This window comes from Accipiter gentilis, chromosome 23, assembly GCF_929443795.1.
Source record: "Accipiter gentilis chromosome 23, bAccGen1.1, whole genome shotgun sequence".
NCBI classification, from domain to species: domain Eukaryota; kingdom Metazoa; phylum Chordata; class Aves; order Accipitriformes; family Accipitridae; genus Astur; species Astur gentilis.
The window spans coordinates 10,000,001-10,025,757 of record NC_064902.1 but is presented as its reverse complement, the minus strand read 5'-3'; the positions used below and the strand labels follow the sequence as shown (position 1 = coordinate 10,025,757).

Genomic DNA, 25,757 nt, shown 5'->3' with positions numbered 1-25,757 from the left:
TATGACACTTTGCTACGTCTGTTTGCTTTTGTGAAAAACACCTTTGTAATGAAACTGTTTAGGCAGTTTGTACACTGGAGACATTCCCATTAGAAACAGAAAGAAACAAGGTATTTACAAATCATTTTGCAGGACAGTGTTGGCAATTTTGAGAGCAGTAGGTCCACATGACTTGCGTTGGACCTCCTATAGGTGTGTAATTGAATTAGTCATGAGATAGAGTGGTTCTCTGCGTGGCCAGCTGCCGCTGGTACAGGATCCTGGGATGCCTGGCACTCATCCTTCGCTATCCAAAGCATAGGCAGTGCATTAGTGTAAAAAGCTGAAGTCTCCAGCCTGTGAGTCAGAAGAGCTGGTAAGTGGATATTTGTGTGTAAAATCTAGGTTTTTATCTGTTTTCCCCCATCTCTGTGAATGTGTTATCTATGTCCTTTTAGTCCAGTGACAGAATGAATTTGTAGGAAAGCCACAGAGAGAAACTTTAAGGATTATGGTCTTTCCTTTTTTGCAGTCTCATGCTTAATCATGGGGAAAACCCCCAAATATAGCTTCTATTAAATTAATCTTCACAGAACTGGAGATAACTGAAATTTATATAGTGTGTAACTTGGAAAAAAAAAAAGAAAAAAAAAGGCAAGCATTTCCTTAACAAATGGGAAAAAACAAAGCACCTTTGAAAACAACTGGATGTATTTTTACGAGTGATGACTTATTATTAAAATGCAGCTCACATCAACCTGTACTGGATGTACATAATAGTTTGTTAAACTTTTTTTTGTATTAAAGTGAAGAGTCTCTAAGTAAATAGTAGGATTTATTTATTTTATTTTATGATGTAAAATTCATAAATGATCTGTGAGTACTAACACAAGATTAGGTTTTAAATTAAAGTAAGTATGGAGTTTTTGTATAGCTACTGCTACTTGAAAAAGTCAGTTAGGGAAATCCAAAACTCTTGTATTTATCACCAAGAGCGTTGCTAAAATTAAGTGTCAACCCTTAAAGATAGTAATACTAATAATACTAACCTTGATTGCTGGAAAGTTGCCAGCTCTTCGTCATCCTGCAGAAATACATTATACTTGAACTGAGAAAACATGCAATTGTCCCTCCCCCTCCTTATTCCCACAAACTGGAACAGTATTAAGTTAGCATGAGTTGTGCTGAGCCGAATCCAATCTGGAATTAAGAATGCTCCAGGGCATTTTTAATAAACCATCATTCATTTGAACTCTAACCTTCTTTAATTTGCAGAATCTGGTAACGCAGATGTATACTTCAGCCACGTTCATTTCTTTTTCTTTTCTTATCTTGGTGTGAAACACTGCTGATAGGACTTGAAAATGTGAAGCTGCAGAAGAAGTAGGAAGCATTCGTTTAAAATAGACTCAAACCTAGGAATCATAATAGTTTAGTTTGCTGGTTTTCTGCCATTCTGAAGTATAAATTTAATTCTGGTACTGATTTTAATAAAAACCTTGAAGCGCTGAGGTCAGTTAGGCTTTCTGAAAGTATTAAAAAAAAATAATGGCTTTTATTAGAAAATGCAAAGGATAAAACGAGGCTGTTGTCTTGCAGAAGTGAAGAAAACACAGTTAATAATGTATTCAGGGCATAGAGTACTTGCTAGCAAAGAGCATTGTATTCAATGAGGTTCTCACAGTGACCTCTGTCAAAACATGACTTCTCATTAATTCTGTAGCTGGTATCTAAAATGGCAAAGTTTGTGATTAGAAGTAGCCAGACTAGAGTCAGAGTGGGGGAAAAATGAGCAGGTTTTCAGGCACTACCTGTCTTGCCCGGCTGGCTCAGGAGCCCTCCGCAGCCTCGGGGGAGCTGGGCCATGTCACCCCCAACCTTCCCAAGAGGTGTTCGCTGCAAGGCAGAGGTGCCGCACCGCACCGCTGGGCAGGGGCCGGGGGGCTGCACCGCCGGGGGCGGCTTGGGAAAAAACTGCTTGCAGTTTTTTGCACTGCTTGCCTGCTGACGATGCCTGCCCTAGCTTCAGCAGGTGAAGGCATTGAAAATGCTGCTTGGGTTTTAGACTAAGTTACCGATTGACACCAATTACTTGGAGAGACCTTTCTGTATTTCTCTGTAAATAAAGGTCTTCAGGACACCTGTGTGATGGTTAAGGTAGAATAGGTGCTTCGGTTTGGGAGGAAAATGGCCAGATGAGATATTCCAGGTTACAGATATGGGCACGAATACAAACTTTACCTTGATCCTTTGCACCATGATAAGAAAAGGATGTAAATGTGTTACTTGGTCACTGTTGAACTGGTAGTTCGATAGGGGACTCAGCTCGATATCTGGAGAGTGGAAAAACTAAAAAGAAACTGGAAGGCAGGACCATACCAGTGCTTTGGAGAGGAAAGGACTCCCGGATGCACATTATTGTCCAGATGAAGTGCCCCTAAATGCAACAAAAGAAGCATTTGCCATAGGTCAGAAAGCTAACATTTTTCACTAGTACTGCTGGATTGGTTTTCATTTCTTACAGTAGGACTAAGAGGTAGTAAATCAATGTTAACCCTTAATTTTTTTCTGCTATCATTTTGATTCTAATATTAAAGAAAAGAACATGTGCTTACATCAAGAATTTGGCTTATGTTTTACAATGCTTTTTTTTCACCCTGGGCTTTTATATCTAGATAATACTGCCTTTAGTGTTTAAAGTTAATATATCTGCTACAGCTATATATAAACATGCTAAGATGATTGTGTGTGTAACTTCAGCATTCACACATTTACATTTGATAGTAGTTGATTAAAAAAACAAAACCAAAACCCAAAACAGTTTCTTCTGCACATGCCTGCCAGTTGAATTCTGCTGTAGGTGTTGGTGAGACAGTTAACTCGGAAAACATACAAGTCTGAACTTGGGTCATATTCAAAAAGTGATGGGAGAACTAGCTGGCAAATATTGTGTTGAAAGTGTAAATGAAAGTATAACTTTCAAGTCTACACGTGTTAACTATTTGTGGTTTGAAAAAGTTTTCATATTTAAATTTTTAAAGTTTTTTTCCCTCTCCTTTAAACTTTGATCTCTTTTGTCTGCTAATATAAGAGTATGTTATTAATATACATTAACAAATCCACAGCTTTGTTTTCCACAAGTCTTTAATTCCCTTAAATGTTTTAAAATGTAACTGATGTGATGTATCAGAACTTAGGTGAGCATTTAGTCAGTCAACAGGTTGGGTACTAAATTCAGCTGAACCTGTAGGAAAAAGGGTGCAATGATACAAAAGATATGGAAGTGCTACTATTTTACCCTTTTACGTTCTCATCTGCCAAACAAATCTGCAAGTGTGGAGTGACTTGGTGTTTAAAGATACAGTCACAAAGCAAGAGTCTGTATGAAATAATGACTTTGCAGTCTTGAATCCTTACTACTGTTTCCATTAATGTATGTTGCCTGGAATTAACTAACAGGCTGGAGGCTCAGCAGAAACTATAGGCAGTTTTTAAAAAACACAAGGGCAAGCCTAAGAAATAACCCAAGAAAAGAGGTAGAAGTATCATATTATGTTTTAGTAGTTGAGGCTTGTCCTGCTGGAGACAGCATGGGTTTGTGTTCTTGTACTGAAACAGAAAATGAAATATCTGCTGTTATATTAGAAATTGAGTATATTTTTAAAGAAATATGATCTGTCTCTCATTCTGGGTTTTTTTGTTGTGGTTTTTTTTTTTTTTTTTTTTTCTTTCTTTCTTTCTTTTTTTCCCCTGGGAATTAAGTGCAAATCCAGCTTTTTTATTTTTTTATTTCCCTCAAGTATATTCTCTCTTTGCTGCTTCTAATGTGAAAGTTCACTAGGTAGACATTTTACAAAAATATCTAAAGCCTTCATCTTTCTTCATGGTTTGCTTTAGTGGAATCTTGCACCTGCACAGACTCTACTGCACAATTGGCACTCCTTGCTATTTCATTTATATCAGTATTACACTGGTTTTATTTTCTGAGTGGAAGGTTGAACATCAGTAGTTTCAATGCTATTGGTAATTCTGATTCCGCATTCATGAAATATAACTTCTTACACACTGAAGGGTATCAGACATGTTCTAGTACTGTACTGATCTTAGAGTGTTTATAAAGATGCAGATACAGCTGGTGTAGAAGGGGTGTAATCAGTGTATCATTTTCAAACAGAGTGTGAGTCCTCATTATAATTTGATGAAGATTGTGTTATTAATTTTGCTTTACTGAACCTGTTATATAGGAGGCAATGTGTGTTCAAATTGAAACAAAAATACATGGCTTATGAACAGTTTGCATGCTAGTAGGATTTAGATGACAACAACAAACAACAATTAAGCATGAACTTCGGAGAAAATATCTTATTTTCTCTGTAGCCACACTGATTATATGACCACAGTGGAATATTGTCAGACTTTGCAATACGCCAGCAAAAGTGAACACCTTGCAATGACTTGCATAACATGAACAACTGGAATATGTCCTCTCTTCCATTTCATTTTATTTAGATGTTCTTCCTCAAATTTTCACTATTATATAAAATGTTAATATTTGGACAAAGGAGGTAAGGAAGAAAATACAGGAAATAGGACATCCATTAGTTAAATCATAATATCTCATAAAACCAAATTAAATCTGTTTTATACTTGCAGCTGTTAATGGAAACTGTATCATTTGCACAGGGGGAAATCATACTGGTGTCCTGGTTACCAGAGACTATTTGTGACCCTCTCGTTCTGTGAATATAATGATTCACCCCACAAGTAAATTTTCTGCTGCCAGACGGGTGTCATATGTAGTGTCCATTCTTTAGTGTGTTCTTTAAATAATGTGATAGACCATGTCATACACTTCTTCTACTTCTGAATTTTGTTTTCTGAAAAGATGAAGGTTTTGTGAATTCCTGCAATAAGCAATTTGTCCTACATCCAGTTGACATTTACCAACGCTCAAGAAAGAGTGGGATCACCCTAACTTTCCTACATTTCATGCTTCAGAAATTCTCACAGTTGTCATGAGGAAAATAACTTGGTTGTTATTAGATCTGTAACAGACATTTAGACTTCAGAATCATAGAATAATTTGGGTTACAAGGGACCACTAGAGGCAATGCAGTCTAAACCCTTGCTCAAAGCAGGGATAACTTTGAAGTTGGATGAGATTCTCCAGGCTTCATTCAGTCAAGATCCAAAAATATGCGAGGATTGGAGACTCTACAGCTTCCCTGGGCAACCTGTTCCACACAGAAGGGTGTGCATTTTTTGGTAAAAAATACATGGATTATTATGACCAGTTTTATATTAAAATATATAGCTATGGCTGGATCTAAAATTTCTGAAATTACTGTTATGATGAGTTACCACCACCCTGAATTTAAATAATATGAACGGTGCAGAAAGTATTTATAAATTCTGCCTGTATGTGGCAGAAACTCAGGTTAAATAGGTTTTTGGTGATCTGTGCTAGTTCTGTTTTGTATAAATGTTGCTTATTACTTGATGGATTCATGGAAATATTAAGGTTTTTTTGTATTTGAAGACTACTTTTGTTAGTTTTTAAAACAGTTAGGAATAGATTTGAATAGTAATTTACTTAAAAGAATTCCTTTTGTTTGTTTTGGGTTTTTTTTTCTGTATTTATATAGTTTGAATATTTACATATTGTAAAGAATATGGAGCTTAAAACATTCTCTCTCTTAGGTAGAAGAGCTGATGAATGCACTGGAAAAGACTAGACAAGAATTAGATTCTACCAAAGCCCGTCTTGCCTCAACGCAGCAGTCTTTGGCTGAAAAAGAAGCACATCTGGCTAACCTGAGAATAGAGCGAAGAAAACAGCTTGAAGAAATTCTAGAAATGAAGTAAGTACATTAATTTCTCTAATTTCTAGAAAAATTAAAATTACTAATTTCTTGCCATAAGAGAAGGTGGGTTTTATTTTTCTGTTTTTTGTTGTGGTTTTTTTTTTTTCTATGTATATATTTAAGTGTGAATCTAAGGATTTCTAATAGTTTCAAGACTGTTAAATTCCTTTTAAAACGTGGAAATGCAAAAGTCTTCATTTTAGTAGTACTCAACAACTGACATGAGAATTTTTTGAAAGGTGTCCTTTGTTGCATGCAAATAAAAATATCAGCACAGTATAACTTCCATAAGAAATTGCGGGCCTAAAGCCCCATTTTTCAGTGGGAATTCTATGTTGGAGTTTCTGTTAGTGTCAAATTCAAGGAAAGGGGTTTATTAACTTTACATGGATGGTGCAAAGTTTATTGCATTGAATTGGTTAAAAAAAAAAACCCAAACCAACAAAAACCTATATGCATATGCATTATCCTGTGTATATGTGTACGGAAAGAAAAAGGAAGATAGACCTATAACTTAAATCTTAACTTCCTACCCACAATAGAGGTAAATATCTGTAAGTATAGGATGTTAAAGCTCTGACATGATCTTTAAAATTGGCAAAAAAGAGTGAACCCGTTACGAATTGGCTAGGCTGGTAAGTGTGCATTCAACATTCAACAAAGGAAATTCACAGTTGTAATTTCAAAACTGTTTTATTGAGGGAGGAAAAAAGAACCCAAAACACTTAAGGCATATATAACTTCAGCTAAGTTGTTGTAGATATCCTTACATTTTAAAGGAAGGTAAGTAATCAGATATAAATGGTTTTGATAATATTGTTGTAAATAAGACAATGGGGAAGTGGAGACATATGCTTACTAGACTTTTATAAAAGTGGGTTTTAAGAATGACTGCCATGTAATATAGGTGGAGAAATACTGTAATGTAAGCATGAATGTTTCCAGTGAAATCAAAAGAACTTCTGCTTTTGACTTTAATGAGGTCTATATCTATACAGAAAAATGGGAGCATACATGAATTAGAGTAGTATGTGATATTCTGTTCTATAATAGATACTTTTTTTTTTTAGTTTTCTGATTTTCTTTTATATGTACATATTAATTCACCTATGATAATTCAGATGCTTAGTGCCAGTATATTTCATGCAGTCTTCTGCTTTCTGTATAGCGCTTTGGTCTGTTTCTTTCAGTGCATGTTTGTTTTTCATCCTAATGGTAAGATTTTTTTCTTTTTATCATAATTATCAGTTATTGAGCAACATAGGGACGCCCCCCCCCCCCCCCCTCAGTATCTAATTCTGTTATTGTGAATGTTTTGGTTAGGTACACAGAAGCTCATAGAAGGACTATGTGAGGCATGTATCTTCAGTCTGGGAAGTGAGATTGGCAAAAACCGCTGAAGTTTGACTTTTCTTTTGATAAAAGTTGTTCTATTTTATGAATAAAGGAGTGAGTGGGTAGTACTAGTGGTGAAAGAACCAGTATCAAAGGTCCAAGTTAGGAATATTTAGGAATTTAAAATGAGATATAAACATATAGTGTGTTTTTACAGTATAAATTTTAAAAGTAAAATTAGAGGAAAATTTTAAATTAGCATCTAAAAAATTAAATTAATAAAATTTTCTAGTTAAATGTGTGTTGGTTTTTTCCTTTTCTTTGAGTAGTCATTAGTATGATTTCTTTTATAAAAGACTTTCTTCTTTTCTTCTTTTTTGCTTGATCTCTCAGTTGCTACTTTGTTAGCTGTGTAAGTATGTAGTCTTTTTCTGCCATTACCTTTTTTCTGTCTTCAAGTGAAGCAATTGTTCAGATACAGTATGCATTTTTAATCCTGAACTGACCAAAGATTCATTTGAAATTCCAAGTTAATAACAACCCCCTTCTAACCTGTAATAATAAAATACAATTAATTATAATGCATACTTCTTCCTACTTAGGCCACAGAGGGTTACCTAATCCTGTGCTAGGTAGCTTTCCCAGCTGCCTAGCCCTGTGTCATTACCTGTAAGAGTCTAATGCCCTAACTCATGTACAAGTCACACCCCCTGAAATCTATGATTCAGCTAATAACTTAGAATTAGAACTCACTTTCATTAAAAAAACCCATATCTCCTATTAATACTTTTAATTCTATCCTACCTTTAGTTTCTGTGAAATATGTTACAAGGCTGAGTTCATATTGGAGATAGAATCAGACAGAACTGCTGCTGCTTCTAGTGAGATGGAAAGAAATGAATACGGCTATGAGACGTCAGGATGGTTTTGCTGGTCTAGGAGATAGGAAATAGAGTTAATGAACAAAACAAAATATATAAAATCATAGCACAGTATTACTAAACATAGAGAAAAAATAGAATAATGACAGAAATTCACATAATCATATTTACTTTTTTTCCTTTTATTGCCTCTTTAACAATGTTAGTACTGAATCAAACACGCAAAAATGAACATACTTATTTTTTTGAGATCTGTGTACGGGAAGGGCTACATGACTGCTATTAAATATAAATCTTAATTTCAGATTATTTAATTTTATAAGATATACTGAACAACATTAATAGTTATACATGTATTAGTCAATGTCTTTTAGAAATAATTCAGATATTTCATCACAGTAGTTTAATTTTTGCAATTGCTCAATGAAATAAGTGTATGACAAACTTTATAAAACTGCTGCATTACAACAGTATATACTGAATGTGGCATTACAGGGTTTTTTATGAATAAGGTATTCTCCAAAAGATATTGTAGAAGCTAGCTAAGACCCAGACATCCACTGACAGAATAATGATAAGTCTGTGTTGTAGTTATATACTAAAATAGTGTGTCTCTCTGGTGTTTTAAGATAATTTATTAATTCACAGCATTGATCATAACTTCTATCTATCATTTTTAAAATTTAATATTGAGTGATTACAGTTTTTGGCTGCTGGCTTCCTGTTAAATAGGGATGAACTGTGTTTTTAAGAACATTCACGATGATTTCCTATGCTTATATTATGTTCAAGTTCCAAACATAACTCTGCATTCTAGGCCCATCTGGCTGACATTGCCAAGATCCATCTTAATTTACTGGCTACAATCAGTTCTCAGTTTTAGTTAACTTCTTCAGTTTTCATTACATGTTCCCATATACATTCAGTTATTTAAGGAAGTTTAGAATAAAAATGGATAGCAGCTTATCTGGTTGGTCTTTTTGAACTGGAAACTAGATAAGTAGCCATTAAATGAAAGGTGGTTCAATGGAAGGAGATAAACATCAAGTTATTCTTAACTTGATGCCAACATGTGGAAAAAAAAAAAAAAAAAAAAGATTTATTATAAATAATTCTAAAGTGTAAAGTTTGGAGAAGGATTCGCATTTGCATGTTACTCTCTAAATATGGGATTTATTTTTTTTCCCCAATGTCTATTAAAAATATTACTATATTAGTTCTGGAGGAAATATTATTGTTATGGTTATATTATTTTAGCAGTGCACACATAACTCATACTGACATTAATGGAAGTTACGCGTACATGTTAACAGTAAAATGCAGCATGTGTTCAAATCCATCATTTTGCCTAATTGTCTTAATGCTTCGTGCTCTTACTATCTCCGAGCATAAAAAACCTCATCACTTTTTATTTTTTAATAAGTGATAGTTTAAAAAAAAAAATCTGTATTGCATCGTGTGACAAAAGGCATGTTAACATTTTTTAAAACTGTATTTATCATCCATAGAAATATTTAAATTTAAAAACTGGTAGGTAGAAATATATATCAAGACTACTTTTTCCAGACATTGTTTTTGTTTTCTGAGAGTCCGCAAGAAGGAGCACAGCCTACTGAGAACTTCACAAGGCTTGCCTAGAAAAGCTTATTCATTTTGTAATATGAAGAGTTTGAGGGTAGGAGAAGTTTCTGTGCTGTGATGTGGTGGAGGTTTTTTCAGACATTTCAGAAATGCCATATTTGTGGAGCATACTTTCATGACCACAAGGCGTCCACAATGCTTTCATACAGATGTCCTTTCCTATATGGTGGTTCATTCCAGAACTCATAAACCTGCTTGTAACAAAATTAGATAGCTGTATAGGTAGATAAATGAGTATTTATATAATATTGAAATTGCTTTATATATGTATGTGAAATAAATGCCTGTCCTTATGGAAAGTGGATTCTACTCTATGGGATAGATAATCTTTTTAGAAATCGTCAAAATTAGTTTCCCTTTAAAGGTATAAAGTTTGACCTGCAGAGCCAATAGTCATAAAAGAAAGTCTAACGGCATGTGAGGGAAAAGATATAAAAATTATTACCACTTTTTTGTTAGTTCAACTTTTAAATTATATGCATGTCATCTTCAAGCTGCAACCACTGAAGTTAAAAACAAAACAAAAAAAACCAACCCCCACAAAAGCCCCAAAACTTTGTTTATAAATACTTGGGGTTTTCTTGGTTAAAAGGCCTGAAATTAACTTTCTGTGGTGTTAACTCTACTTAGAAATATATTTAAATACAAGATTTTTTTTAAAAAGGAAAGTTATTTCATTGTGGTTTTGCATTAATTTGATGATCTTTCAGTGACTTAGTTGCATGTGATGAACATTGCACTTAGTAGTGAGTGACCATGGGATTAATCTTCAGAAAGACTGATCATGATTTGACTTGAAGATCTGTGAATTCTTGATTTTTGAGATCCAACTGTTAATTACTTAGTGTTTCCTTTAGCAGTCAACTCAGTACACTCAGTGCTCTGAAGCTTTCAGAGTATCCTGAATGAAATTCTTGCCAAGAGTTTGAAAGGCAGTTTCCTTGCCTTTGATAGAGTTCATGCCATCACCAGTGGGTATTGCTAAATCAGTTTTGTTGGAAGTGACTTTGCCCTCAAATTCACTACAAATTTCCAGAAGAATATGTATTTTCCCTGAAGTGGAATATATCAGATTACTTGAGTAACGAAGCATTAAAGATCTCCTAATAAAACAACCAGCTACTAGTCCTTTCATTCAATAACAACGGTAGAACATCGCTGTGCTGTCCAAAAAACCATTTATTTTTAAATTAGATTTTGCAGCTAATTTTCTTACAGTGACAGCATAAAATTAAACATACCTTCCTTTGTTTAAGAATGTCCACCATTTTTTTCACTGAAAATAATAAATTAATATTGCTTATCTCTGTTTTTCAGTATGTTTACTTTATTCATTGAACAGCACCTGTGTATAGTCAAGGATGAAGTATTTGTGGGAAGAAGGGGATACAATGTTTTTTCCATGAAGCATTCAGTCCCCCCAGCTGCCACTCTTTGCAGAAGTACTGAAGGCGTACTGCACTTCTACCTGCTGGGTCAGTGGTTCAGCTGCTCTGCCAAACAGGGAGAGGGCACTTGTATTTGCCACTAGATGCCAGTCTAGGTGCAAGACCATGGTCCGGATCTGCTTGGTTCAACAAACTGAGTATGAGCAGCTTCACAGAGTAAGCAGGAAGCTTGTCTTGTTGCAGGGAAGAGAATGTGTCTTGTCTGTTTGTCTGCCACCTGGTCTGACTGGTCCCCTCCTTCCTTCTAGTGCAGGAAGGTCAAGCATGGACAAGTATACAAATGGCTTCAGGTGGACTTTTGAGGATATCGTAGGGATGAAGAGGGTCTTCGAATGGATTCTGGAAATCAGGGATCACAGCCTAAGGGGAAGACTGTGTAAGATGTAAAACTAGAGAGTCATAGTCAGAGTTTGTAGGGAAGTCAAACTGCTTTATGAAGTGCTAGTGGCAGAAGTATAAGGAAGTTTACCATTCATCTGGTTTTCTGCAGACTTACCCCTTTCTTCCATCTATAAATTTTACTGGAGTAGAAGTTGGGGTTTTCACATCTGTGTAGCAGCTCAGCAGAAGCTGAAGCTCTGACAAGGGCTGTGGGATGTCTGGAGAATCTAGACATGTTTCCAGCACCTGGACAAATCAGTTCATGTCCCTGCCTTACATTCTCCTATTACTATTTCCATCCATCACCATCTCAGACTGGCACTTGGGGAGGGAAAGGGAAAGGAACTCAGCATGTTTTCCTTTACTTATGGCCTAACTACTCCACCTCAAGAGGTTCTGTCACCCACAGGATAGTGGTTTCTTCCTCATCGCTGTGGGTACAGCTATGGTCAAAGGTTCTTCTGTGTGAGTAGTTCCAGTGCATCTGGAACATTTCAGAGTAATCATGTACGCAATTCACCTGTTTAGTGCATACACAGGCCGGAAGCATGACACTCATTGACAGGAAAATCCCTGATGAAATTGTAGGGACTCTACTTGCATGTAGCCATGAAGTTAATTTCCCATTTGGGTTCTTCCATACAGCAGCAAGGATGAAGAAAGCAATATAACAAGATAGGAGAAACTGGCAGGGTGATTAAGGTTGGAACTACTCTTTGAAATTGCTTGGAACTCACTCGTTAAAACCACTTAAAATGATAGCTTCCCTATAGGTGCTGTCTGCTCTCTGTGTTACTGTTAGGCAGTGCTTTCCCCCTGCCCCCTTCTTTTCAGAAAGGAAAGCAAGAAGGTAGATAACTGTTTCTCTTGCCTACACTGGAAACTGAGGTGTTTAACTAAAATGTGTGGGCAAAGATGCTTAGTTTATGCTCCTTTTTTAAATACTAGTATATTCTAAAAAGAGGCAGCACCTACCTTGGGCATAGTTCTAGGCTAAATAAGTAGTAGTGGATACATGACATTAAAGGGTACTCTTTGAATTGAAGTTTAGCAAATACACCAGGGTCAGATTTTTTGACTATTAATAAAGTATCATTTTGAAAGTAGGATCACTTTAAAATAATTTTTTTCTGCTTTGTCAGCTCTAATACAGCCTATATTTTGATAAAGATAACTATAATAATTTTTCTAACATGAATTCTTTAATGTATCTTTACTTAATAGGTTAGATAACAGAGGTATACAAATAGCTGTGGAGAAAAATAATTTTCAGAAAGTTTACTATTTTTTTTTTTCTTTTATTAGAGGGATTATTTTTACTTGTTTCAGCTGTGGTAATGTATACTATAAACATGTTCAGTGAATGGATAGCAAGTTGATTGTCTCAAAAATTGTACCATTTCAAATGTAGAACACTAGACTGTTTTTTAGTAACCTGTGGACTGCTTCCATTTAATTGTAGGATTCATGCTGAGAGTGTAGAGAGTCATATCCCAAGTTAAATACAAACAAAACAGCAGGATGTTGATACAACTGTGACTTCCATAGGAAGTAGTTAGAATGGTAATGTGGTCTCCTTCTAACTTGGGTGGAAAGTCTCTTGTGACTGCTTTTGCCCCACAGACCTGTAACACAGCATGCCTTGACTAACATTTTTGACACCAACTTGCAAACACCATAAAGATTAGAGAAACCCAAATGAAGGCTTTGTTCTCTGGAACAGAAGCTTTCTTGACTAAAATGAAGAGATGTTTTTCTTTTGTAAACAACGAAGGGGCACAAAGCAATAAAATGTTTCTCTCTGTGAGAATAGAATGAGTGAACTGTTTACTTGGCAAAGCGCTTCTCTTATTTAAAGACATATGACTGTCACCAAGTTCCTATTCACTTGAGAGTCTTGTATGTTCAGGCTAAATGATGGTATACTTTGATTTTATTTTATAAGATTCATCACGTTTGAAGTTTCATCAGCATGGGAAGAAAGCGTGCCATTTCTTTTCTTCATTTTGTTCATGTTAAGGTCATAATTTACTTTCAAAATAGGTTGTCACCTGCTATTGATGGTTAGCAAGATCAGTTTAGGATTTCACCAAAACGTGATATGAGAGGCTGTATATTGCCTGGGTTTATACGTGTATCCAAGCACAAGAAGCTGGAGACTCTCCCTTGTTTCCTGTCCTGTTTATACAGTGGGAGAGTGCAGTAACCACCTTTTCAAAGTGTTTCCCTCCCAGGAAGGCAATGTCTTCCTCTCTGTTACAGAATGATTGTAGTGCTTCTTATGTCACAGAAGCATTGTTTGAAGGTAAACCAGCAAGAGTTCAAACATATTCCAGAAAACACATATTATGTTTACAATAAATAAGCATTATTTTCTGATCTAGGAAACTGGTCTGGATTTTGACCAGCTTGTTTTCTTCATCTCATAAACATTTTGGCTTAATTATCATGCATTTCCATGAGTAATGTTCTCAAGAGGCTATAGAAATGTAAGCTTCTGACTTTCTAGTTGTAAAAAATGATCCTCCAGGTTCCTATGATCCGTATGGTTTGAGGCATCTGCCAGGCAGACAGGGACTTTGATGGTAGTTGCCACTCTGTATCCTAGTAGCGCACTTTTCTTTCGATTTTTTTGCCATTATTCTCTACCTGTTCAGGTACCTTGCCTCAGAAGAAAAATAACAGTCAATGCTCCAGCAAACATTTTATGTTGGAAATTCCACAATACTTCTTAGGGGTTTTACTCCTTGAGTGCTTTCCCCAGAACCTGAATGGTAGAGAGATCAAAGGGATCCTGCAGCTGCTTTATGAGGGAGGGACTTAAAGACTTTTCACTCAGGGGAGAGGAAGGCAGGGGGAGGATATGTCTGAAGTTTGCAGAATCTCAAAGGAAGGCATAAACTGAACGTAGAACTGTTGTTTGCCAGATCCCCCAGCATGAGGAATATCAGACACTTGCTGAAGTTAATCAGTGATCGATTCAAAAGAGAGAGAATTACTGCTTTATGGAGTGGTTGGTTGTTGACCTTCTGGAACTTGCTTCCACAGAGGGCAAGGTGGCATCAGCTGGTTCTAAAAGAGGTTAGACAAATTCATGGACAAGAGGTCCATAAATGGCTACTTCTTTGTACTCTTTGGCTGTTGTTTTTGAGCTATATTCCTAAAATTTATTTTCTCTCTGAAGTATTAGCTCTTTCCTCCCACATTGCTCCCTTACACTGAAACACACATCGTTAACAATCAGGTGATGTTTAAAACGCTTTTTTTTTTTTTTTTTTTTTTTTTTTTGAGAACCAGTTATATTAAGGCAACTAATACACTGGTATTAAGTCAACTAATACACTCTGGAAAGATTAAAGGCCACCCTTTGAATAGCATTTTGCATCTTCTTTTACTTGCATCTATAGTGTATAAGTGGATTTACAAGATGATACAAGTGACAAAATGATTGTTTTAAAGTGCAGGTTGTAAGAGTGCGATATGACAGTTACATGACATTCTCTAGTGATTGAACCACTTAGAAGACAGACAGGATTAACAGTGCTTCAGGTTTACAGGTATCTCAAGCTGCTTGAAGGACTTTGAGATGCAGAGTATTCTAGTTTTTGTAATGCAAATGAAAATTTGATGACATTCTTAACATTTGTTTCTCTTTTTTCCTTTTTATCAAGTTCTTTAAAATGCTTTTCTGTTTTTTAATTTATAAATGTGTTAGGGTTTAAAATAGAGCAGTTTAATCTGTGATATATCTTGATTTGTAGCATTCTAAATTAATGTGAGGTGCAATAGTATTCAGAAAGGGACAGTGATGAGAAGGATAGTACATAAAATCGAGAAAAGACTATGAGTTAGTATTCAGTGAAACGTGGACAATGGTAAAAGGAAGAGGGCTGTATAAACTGGAAGAATGAAAATCCAGGTCTGGATTCTTCCAAAACAAAGGTATAGTTTGAAGTATTCTTCTTTTTTATAAGGAAACTTACTATTTTTATCTAAAGTTAACTTAATATGGAGTTTATCAATCTTAACTTTATAGATAAAGAAGAATATGTTTGTATGCTATCTATTAAGTATTAAACACTTTTTGTCTAGTTTCTATTGTACAACTTTTTTTTTCTTTTTAATGTAAGGAAATATAAGCAACAAAATAATTTTACCAGAAGAACAATAGTATAGAAAAAAATTGTACTCTGCAATTACTGATCTTGACAAAGCTATGTATGGTTTGTTTTAAAACTACCTTAAAAGTGCTTTTATTTGCTGAAAAATTAATAATGATAAAAATGATGAAATAGGATGGCATTTATTTTGAAATTCAGCCAGCATGGGAATGTAAAGGCCTCCACCTCTGATCATATACTCAAAAGAACAAGTGGCTCAAAAGACAGAAAGGAAGGAGTAGGAGGCTGAAAGTAAAAAAAGAAAGAAAAAGTTAGGCTTCTGTTCATGGATTTTTTTTAAAGCTGACTGAATTACGCCCTTGTCTACTGAAACCCTCTTAGTGTAATTCCCATTGGCCTCCGTGACACCTAGGGCAACGCTGATCAACTGCAGGCTCCCATATTCCTAACCTCAGCCAACTGAATATGATTCTAGCAGATGTTTCTGCATTTTAGACCTCAAAATATGATGGGTCAGGTTTTTTTCCATTTTCCAGTGGCAAATCTTGCATACTTGAGACCCAGGACGTGCAGTTCAATGATAGGAATTATGAGCCGAGGGTCTCCCCAGTGGGATAATGCTGAACTTAATACAAACTCAGATCTTTGAAAATGGAGAACCAAAGAAATGTAAAGGTTTGGATCATTTAAACTAAATCACTGGATTATTGTTTAATATTGTATAAAAATATGAAATGTGCTTAGAAAGGTATATGATGATGTTTTATATTAAAAGGAAAAGGTCTTATAAAGTCAGGAGAAAAGAGAGTCAGGAGCAATCAATCAGGAGCAGCTTGCTTAGTGGCAGAAGGGAAAGGTTCGGTTAGCTTTATCTGCCTTCCCATTACTCCTTAGGTGCTATGAAGTAAATCCAATGCTGCCTCCTTCCTGTGCTTCCTCATTCCTCCCCCTCCCCATGCCCCCAGCAAAACAAGTACTTCTCTGTGTGCTGTGGAGAAATAAATCTAAGTTCCTATTTCTTTGTTTCCTCTGATTGGGTTCTCTTGTATCTAATAACATGCAAGATGTGCTTGAAGTTTTGCTCTCTCATGTCTGAGAGCATTCATTTATGCTCTCTAATGTGCATTCTCTCATGCTTTGTAAGGTGTGAGCTCATGGGGCAGCCTTTCTGCCTGTAAGGGCATAAGTAAGATTTACTCTTTTATCTAACTGATATAATGACACCTGTAAGAATTTATTGTCATAGAGGTTTGTATCTCTCTCTTGAAATAAGTCCAAGTTTCTGTCTTTTGGGGAGGAAAACACATACAATATTTTAAATCGAAGAGAACTTCACACCGCTTGTTCTGGTGGTGTTTATGCGCTCCCACTGGACTGTGTATAGCTTACCTATGTAGAGTATAAGCCTGACGAAACTGATCAGTACGCCTTATTAATACAGTGGCAGACATAATGGGCTCCCATCCTTCATCCATCAAGCATTACTATAATAAACAAGATAATAATAAAAACATGTATCATGTTATCACTGTCAACACTAAACAATGCGAGTGTGTAAATATTGTAGTGAAAAGAGAATTCTTCAAATATGATTGGTAAAATATGGCATAGCACACAAAAATGAGCTAAAGCACTGAATTTCTGAAGAACAACACCTCTCCTTTCAATGCTGTCCTGCTGTTTAGCAGAGACTGACAGATCATGGTTTATGACAGTGGAAATTAGGATAAGCTCATCTCAGTTTTCTCTGATTGTGAACAAACTTGGCTATGTCCACACTGTTGTGCAATGTACCCGGGTATCATAGCAAAGAAAAGCCCTACTTAAGAAGGTACATTATTTAAGAAGGTACATTATATAAGTCTGTGCTACATCTTATAGTCAAGCTGTTGTGTTCAGGATAAACATCACCTTAAAAGGACACCTTGGCTTGCTTCCTTAGGGTGATGTGACTTCAAATGAATAGAGAAACTTTTCAAGGCAAAATAAAAGCTTGGTGACAGCACAATCTTATGCAGAATATTGTTAGTGGAAAGATTTTTCAACTGTTGGTAAATAGAAATGTTGCGTTTGTAGAGGAGCTTGCATATTCTGAATAGGAATACTATGCTTATTATGTTGCATTTTAGTATTTAAAAGCATATTGGGGGATGCAAGTGAAAGACTGGGTATATTTTTTTCCTCATATATAATAGCAAATTTCTCAAACCCCATCCAGTTTTAATTTTCTAAATATGTAGATACTAGAGGGGGGACTGTGATTTACTGGCTTAGATTAGAAATGTAAAAATACTTTTTTGTGGTTAAACTCTTTGCAGTTTCTAACCACTCCTACCTCAAACATGTAGTTTGTCTTTGTTGCATTCGACTCTGACCAAAATTAGGCCACACAGGCCTCTGAGGATCACCATATTGCTAAAATAATTCTAGTTGCTAGGGATTCTTCTTTTTTGCTTCCCCAAAAACTCATCTTGCATTCTTTGAAGACTAGCTTACATGGTTCTCATCTTCTAGGTGGGAGGGAAAATGTAGATTGGTCTCATAGAGACAGTCATTAAATGTACTATTTTGTTCTTTTGTTTTTCAACCCCCCTGAGCTTTCTTATAGGTAGGAAACAGAGACAGGTACTGAGGAGAAAATGTCAAAGGTAGGTTTTATAGGATAGGTAGGTCACCTCTGTGTGCAACACAGAATCAAAGCTAGCCTAGATACTTTCAAATCCTTACATTATGTGGATTGTGAATGTAAGTTACTGAACAAAATTCTAATTCCACTTCAATCTACATCCATAAGAATGTAATTTTATATCCTGCCTTATCTCTTTAGGCTGGAAGAGTTTGGGGTAAAATGCAGTGAGGTGTGAGCACAGAACCTTACCAGTTTGGAAGGAGTGATGCAGTTAATAGGAAGAGCAATCTGAACTTTTAAGTCCCCTCACTCTGAAAGCTCCAAAATGTGGAATTTTCTCATCAGTATTTAGGGAATTTACTGTGTTCAATAACTTATGCGTATTTTTGTGAGCTGGACAGCCTCATCCAGGTCTTGTATGACTATCTTGAGAAACTCTTTTTAGTTTTCTGTGTGGTCTGTAAACAAAAGGTAAGTAGTTCATGTCTGTGGGGTCTAGAGCAGGAGCTGGTATTGGCACTAGTGTGTAATTCAGTAGCAAAAAAGTAAGAGATTATTACCTAACGCCTGAAGAACAGAAGCCCAAGAAGTGTGGTAGATCATCATCCGACATCCAGCAACCCGATACCCTCTTAACAGAGCAGAAAATACTCTGACATTCATGAGCTTAAAGAAAAGACTTTTCACCTATTGAAAAATATTTAAACTTTCAGCATGCATGAAAGAAACTTGACTGCTTTCCCATTTTGTTTTGGGTGCCCATTACCCTCCTCAACCATCTGGATTATTTTGTCAACAACTGAAAGAAAACTGGTGAAATGAAAACAGTCTTCTGGGTTTTGTGGCTATGCATACATGTGTACCACCCAGCTACCCACTACTGCTCCTCCCATCAGATCCCCTCTTAAAAAAAAAATAGTACAACGATCCAATCAAGATGAAAATTGCTTACAGTATTTTCACGGTTGTATTAAGAAATAGAATTTACATTTTTTTCTCTCTCAGAAAGATGTCCCTTCAACACTGCAATACTCTGAATTTTTGTTTAGTCTAATGTAGGTTTTTGTTAGTATCTAGCCTAAAAAGGAACCTAATTAACAGATGAACTTAGGAAATCCCTACTGTAATTTGGCAACTAAATGAATGGGGGATATCAGTATATGACATGCAACTTCCACTTAAGGCTAATGTAACTATTACCTCATTAGAAGTGCAACTTTACACTCTTCAAAGAAAACCTTTATTGAATCTAAAATATGTATTTGACAAAGGACTAGCTGAACTTACTTGAAATTGGCTTTGTGAAATTGTGCTGCCTTTATTGATACTGACTAGCTTTATAAATGTTTATCTTAATTATGTTTTATTGTGATTAAAAAAGATTGCAGATACACTGCCATTTCTGTAAAGTGAGCTGTTGGAGCTTTTTTGTTAAAGGTGGGGGTAGGGTACAAAGAATAGTCCAGCTCCAGAGAGGAGGCCCCTCACAAGCCATATGAATCCACTTACATGTAAATTGCTTGTCTATATGAATTAAGGTGAAGGTTATGAAAGAACTGCATTTCTGTGTTTATTGTAGGATTTTTGACAGTCTCTTTCCTCTTTCAAGTAAATTTGGCTTAAGTCCACAGTCAGTACAGTTTTAAGTAAACTCCTCTTTTGTTACATTAACAAGGTTATAACATCACTAAGGCAGATTTCCAGCTGCATGAATTGAGGCCTAAGCATGCAGACTGAGGGGATAATTAAAACCTTAGGGTGGGTGAGTTAAACTACCAACTAAAATTGGATAAAAGGCTAATTGTCCATAGCAACATAATACATGTTTCTAAATACCTGTGAAATAAAGATACATATTCGTGGTCTTTTAATTCCTTTTAGAATGCTCAGATTCACATTATATTTTAGGGCATAACAAGAATGAAGAGTACGTAAATAGAAACCCAAAGAATTCTTTCCCAGATATTGTTGTATTTTAGTTATTAATTGAAAAACAGAATTATTTTGAAGACTTCGGTGACTTTCTGACTTTCTTTACAACACAGGAAGCATTTTTTGTGGAGGAAGTATGAGCCTCACTGTGTGATACAATATATCAGAATAGACTGGTCGGTGCTTTGTCAAAATTTGTCATATCTCTTTTTCCTTCCTCCTTTTTTTCATTATTAAGAGTGGAGTTACATACCTTTGGTGACCTTCAAGAAGATGACATAGAGTCAGGCAAGATGATACATTACCACAAAGTTAAAAAAACAAAATGGGTTGTAATGGCAGCTTGTACTGAACTAAATGAATTGTGAAGGCCCATTTGTTATTCATTAGGAGAAGCAGAGCAGATTACTGTTCTGCCTTCATAGGGAGCCTTTAAACTTAAGGTCATTTTACACTAGTACCCTTGTGGCATGGACAGCATTTAATACATTTTTAACAGCTTTTACATTTCCATGGTTTGCAGCAGTGCTGGTTGAATCATTTCTGTAATGAAGGTGTTTTAAAGTAGTTTAGAGTTACTTTGGGGGAAAAAACAGGAAAAAAAAGAAATAATTGGGTTGATGAAGTGACTTTATATACTAAAGAGCTAAGCATGCAGAACATACTGCTCTAAAGAAATGCATGCTGAATCCCACTGCTACAGAAGTACATCCCTGGGGAACCTTGGGGTTTTTTTCTGTTTTTCTGTAGGTTTTTTGTTGTTGGTTTTTTGTGTTTTTTTAAACATAAATAGAACTATAGTTGTTTTTTACAGTGCTCATTCCTTTGGGGAAGGAAGGTCTGAGGATAGAAATTTAAGAATATTTTTTGAGCTATTTCTGAGTTGCTCAGGAGTCTGATGGAGAACATTCAACATTTTGGCATATTTTGGGGAAGTGTGCATGCTAACTATCATAACCGTTGATGTGGGCATCTAAGGAACCCAACGTAAAATGAACGTGGAGTGGAGGGTAGAATTTTGCTGATCAGAATAAATGTTGATTGTTTCAATACCTCTCAAATGGTTCAGTGGTGCTGTGGAAAGCCAAAGCAGAAAGGTAGGTACCAATATGAAACAATCTGAGAATAATTTGTTCGAAAGTGCTGAACAAATCTAAAATTCTATTAGCTTAAAGAATGATTTGTAACTCTAAAGAAAGGTGTAATAACCCCAGTTAAAGGACGTAATCATTTCACAAGCTCACGGTTTATTGTAGATGATAGTCTTTCATTTGCTACCTTTTAATTGTTGTGGATTTAGCTGTCAAAATCCATATTACAGTGACTTTATTTTTGTTCAGAAAATATTAGAACACAAATGATGCACTGTGAGTCAAGATTTGTTTACAAATAAACTTAATTTAAAAATGCTAATTTAAATGTATGATGGTACTTCTCCCAGCAGCCAGTCCACCCCTAATTTCCTTTTTCTTGTTTAGCAGATTAACAGCATTCATTCTGTACTTCATTGCAGATGGCTTTCACTAGAGTTTTTTCTATTGATTTTACTGTTTTGTGAGGATAAATTTTGACAAAATACATGTGGAGTACAACCAGCATATGAGGAAGAAAAAAATGACTTATTCTTTGACAGCAGAAGTATTTTTTTCTGAGATTTTGAACACTACATATTTAAAAGCTGAAAGGCTATGTATCTTTAGAAAATATCAAGCTTTAAATAATATTATAAATGCAACAAGGGTTGCTTTTATTTAATATCAGGGAGATAGTAGAATGTAAGAAACTGTGAACTCTAAAAATCTTGTTGCTGTTTGTACTATATATTTTTTCAATAAAATTAGATTCTTTTAATGTAAGTTTTAAATGTTCAATTGTGCCAGTATTACTGACTTTTCCCCTAATAGAAATATTTGTCTTCTTTTACCTTTGCACTAGCTTCATGTAGTCATTTCTGGTTTGTGAACTAAAGCTGTTTTAATGAAAACCACTTTAATCTCTCTAAGTTTTTAAAAGATCTTCACACATGTGAAAACATAGACTGTCAATATATGTCCATAAAATACATCAAGAGTGGTTTTGTTTGGTCAGAAAATGAACCCCATGTCAAAGCAATACCCTAAAAAAGGCATAGTGCCACTACTTTCATTTGTAAAACTCACTAATGAGAACATAAAGAATTCTGTGAAGGCCATGCATACTTACTATAGGAATTCTGAATTGGAATATAGTATAGTCAAACTAAATACATGCAATTAATGATAGCCTTTTTTTTTTTTTTTTTGTCTGAAACTGGTGTTTATTTTTCCTTTCCTTTCCTTACAACCTTATTTTCATGTTTGTGATTTGTCAGAAATGTAAAATAAAAATCATGATAGTAAGAGGAGAGTTCCAATATTGGAGCTACCTTAATTATATTAAGTGACTAAGAGACTTTAACGTTCACTCTGTTGGCCCTTTAACACAGGGCTGTCTCCTAAGTTGGGGATTGTGCTCTCCCCAGTTCTGAAACTACTTCTAGTGCAGTACTGAGTCAAACACCTCTTGGGTTGCCGTTGCTTGGGCACCTTGTTAGCATTTTCAGATTTTGTAGCAACTGTGATCAATAAAACATGAGGTAGCCAGAACAACTCCTATGTGCCTCCAGAATGTTCTTTGCATTTTGTGACGTTAGGAGGGTCCCTGTGACAGTAGTATGCCAACTGAGGCTTACTTAGAATAATTCCAGATGTTCATTCTGCCACTGGAAATTGATACTTTTAGTCACATGTTTTGATTCAGGCAAGAGTTCCAGAGTTTGAACAGGTAAAAAAAAAAACCACCCCAAACCCACCAACCAACCAACAACAAAAAATGTCTTGAACATAGGTATGAAAGATTGGTATAAAAAATTCCTTTGAACACTGATATTGTTTGAAGTGCTTAGACACTGTATGTCCCATTTACGAAATTGTTACCTTACTGGAGCCACATAGCAGAAAGCTTGGTCCAGCATCTTCATATATGTGAATTTTCTCCTTTGGATAATACTTTTCCTGCAATCTCTGTGTAAGGCACGTGATTCAGATGCCCCTTCAAAGGGAGGGATCCATGTTTGTTTTCTGGAACTTGTCATCAAGTAGTAATTGGGACATTCTGAAAGACTTCCACATGAAATCACTGATTTTTGGCATAGAGAAAGAGGTAGTGCTTAGTCAACTTTATGCCTTAAGAATTACTTTGTGGTTTAATTTTACTCTTTTCTGGTTTCCAGAAGCAACCAGACTTGGTGATTCAGGATGTCTCTTTGAATCCATGTTCCTACTTCTGTCCATTTTCCCCCCAGTTATTAGGTTTTTTTCTTAAAAATAAAGATCACAGTTACCTTCTCAGTCACTTAAGTAATTTCTCTTCCTTTTCACTACTTCTCATTCCCTTAACAAAGAAATCTAACAATTTTCTTCTTGTTCTCTTTTTTCCAAGAGCAAACCATGTCTCATATAATACATAAAATTGTTCTATTTTCAGAGAGGCCTATGCTTTGTAATTTTATCATAAAGTTTATATTGATATGTCAAAAGGAGTAGAACTTTAAGGCTCCTGTGTATTTATTTTTATCATTTCATATATGTCCAGGAATGCACAGGTGTTGTAACTGGGACTGGTCCTTGTAAGTTGGTGTGACAAACTTAGTCTTTTGTGTATAAATGTTACAAGGTGGTTGCAGTTCTGAATCATATTTACTAGTATGCTTGGCAATAAATATCAGAAGCTTGTTTGTTCTGGTCTGACTCCTGTTTCAGGAATTATTTAAAAGATTAATTTAAGATCTAATGTTTCACTTTTAATGGCTTTTTTTCTCTCAAAAATTGCAGGAAGCTGGTGAATAAAAACTCTGTTCTATGGCTTATCTGTATTAGTATTAGCTCTCAGTTCAGAGGCCACACACATCCAACCAGATAGAGCAAATCTTGGCCTGCAGCTGCTGCCTTAATGTTCCTCATAGAATACAGATACAAAGAGGGAGTTCTTCTGAACAATGAAGTATCACACAGCAACCTGTGTAGGAGATAGCAGAAAGACAGAGAAGTCATGAAATAAGTTCTTTTGTTTTCTTCACCTTTGGGAAAATATTATCTCACAGTCCATAATAATGACTATTGAATCAAGCAGAGACACTAGGGGAGAAAAATCCTGTGTTATAGAATCTGTTCAGACCTCAAAAAATAAATATTCACTGAAATAAGACATTAAATTTGTCTCAGCTGATTTTCAGTTATTTTTGTGTTTGCCTTCCATAAATAGTGTAGGAGAAGAATTTGCTTGTAGCAGTGTTCACAAACCCACTAAATTTTTAGCTTGTTTTGAATAAAGGTGACCGTGTGTGTGCATCCTTGACTGAAATTTGATCATAAAGTTGTCTACCCCAGACTATGGAAAGGCATGTAAAAATCCCAGACATAGGTGATATGGAAGCCTACTTTTGGAAGAAACAGCTTCTTTCCTACTCTGCTTTTTTTTTTTTAAAAAAGTACCTAGGGTTTGAGATAGTATAAGTGTATCTATGGTGGTTTATTTTCTTTGATCCTATGCAAGTCAGCCCTATGACAGATGGATCTAATGCATCCGGGCAGACTGACAATTTTGCCTGTCATTCATAATAAAGCAGCTCCATTTGCTGTGGCACAAAAGAGACATGGTGTGACAGGATTTGTGAGAAATTGCTAAGGGTTAGAGCTTTGCAGTGTGACTACTTCCATCTAGGCTAGATGAATCTAAATGCTAAAATTTCTGTGTAAATAACCAAATTTGACTAAATATGTATTGAGTATTACTGAAAATAAATTGAAAATATTATTAAAAGGTTAGATAAATGGTAATACACAGACAAAATCTTGCAGCTATTGTTGTTTTTTGTGGTATTCTGGCATCACAAAGCAAGCAGGGGGTTTCTTTAAAGAGAGTGTAAGGAAAATAGCCTGATTTGGAGAACCCTGTATTGTAAATCTGGCAAACGTATGAGAAGAAGAAAGTCTTCTTCAATTATATTTCTTCAGGTGGTTAACCCTCAGACTGATAAGAACAGTAACATCATAAATGAACACCAGATAAAAGATTCACGTTGAGAGCAGACATCCTGCCTCTGTAAGGAAAGAATGGATTTCTGTACCAAGTGGTTCTTTTGACATTGACCACTGTAGTTGGAGCATGTTTCTTAGATGAGATAGACCATAAGTACTTCTAATGGAGAATTCATATGAAAGCAATGTAAGTGCAAACAGAATATATTTGATGCGATCTAATCCCAACTCTGCTACATCACTTGTTTCTAAATCAGGTGAACCACAAAGCAGTCATGTTGGGGTCTCATAAAGGGCAGGCGTGGATAATATACAGTGTATTAGCAGTCTTCTGTTTGTATAGGCAAGAGTTTATAGCAGCTCAAGGTAAAGCACAGCAGATTCTGGGCTTCTACTTGCCAGATCTATAGAAAGCTTGAGAAAACTCCTACGGTTCCCTAAGTGAACAAAGCAGTAGCGAGACAGGAGCAGAGCTTCAGTGAACTGCAC

The 25,757-nt window shown here is 35.6% G+C and overlaps 1 protein-coding gene across 1 annotated transcript in view; it reads left to right on the top strand.

Annotated features, from left to right (window-relative positions):
• The window catches only part of ERC2 (ELKS/RAB6-interacting/CAST family member 2), a 527,385-nt gene that overhangs the window by 292,360 nt on the left and 209,268 nt on the right, over positions 1-25,757 (top strand). Inside the window, exon 13 of the mRNA XM_049826970.1 lies at positions 5,680-5,840. Coding sequence (XP_049682927.1) covers positions 5,680-5,840 — 161 coding nt within the window. The remainder of the gene's footprint in view (positions 1-5,679; positions 5,841-25,757) is intronic.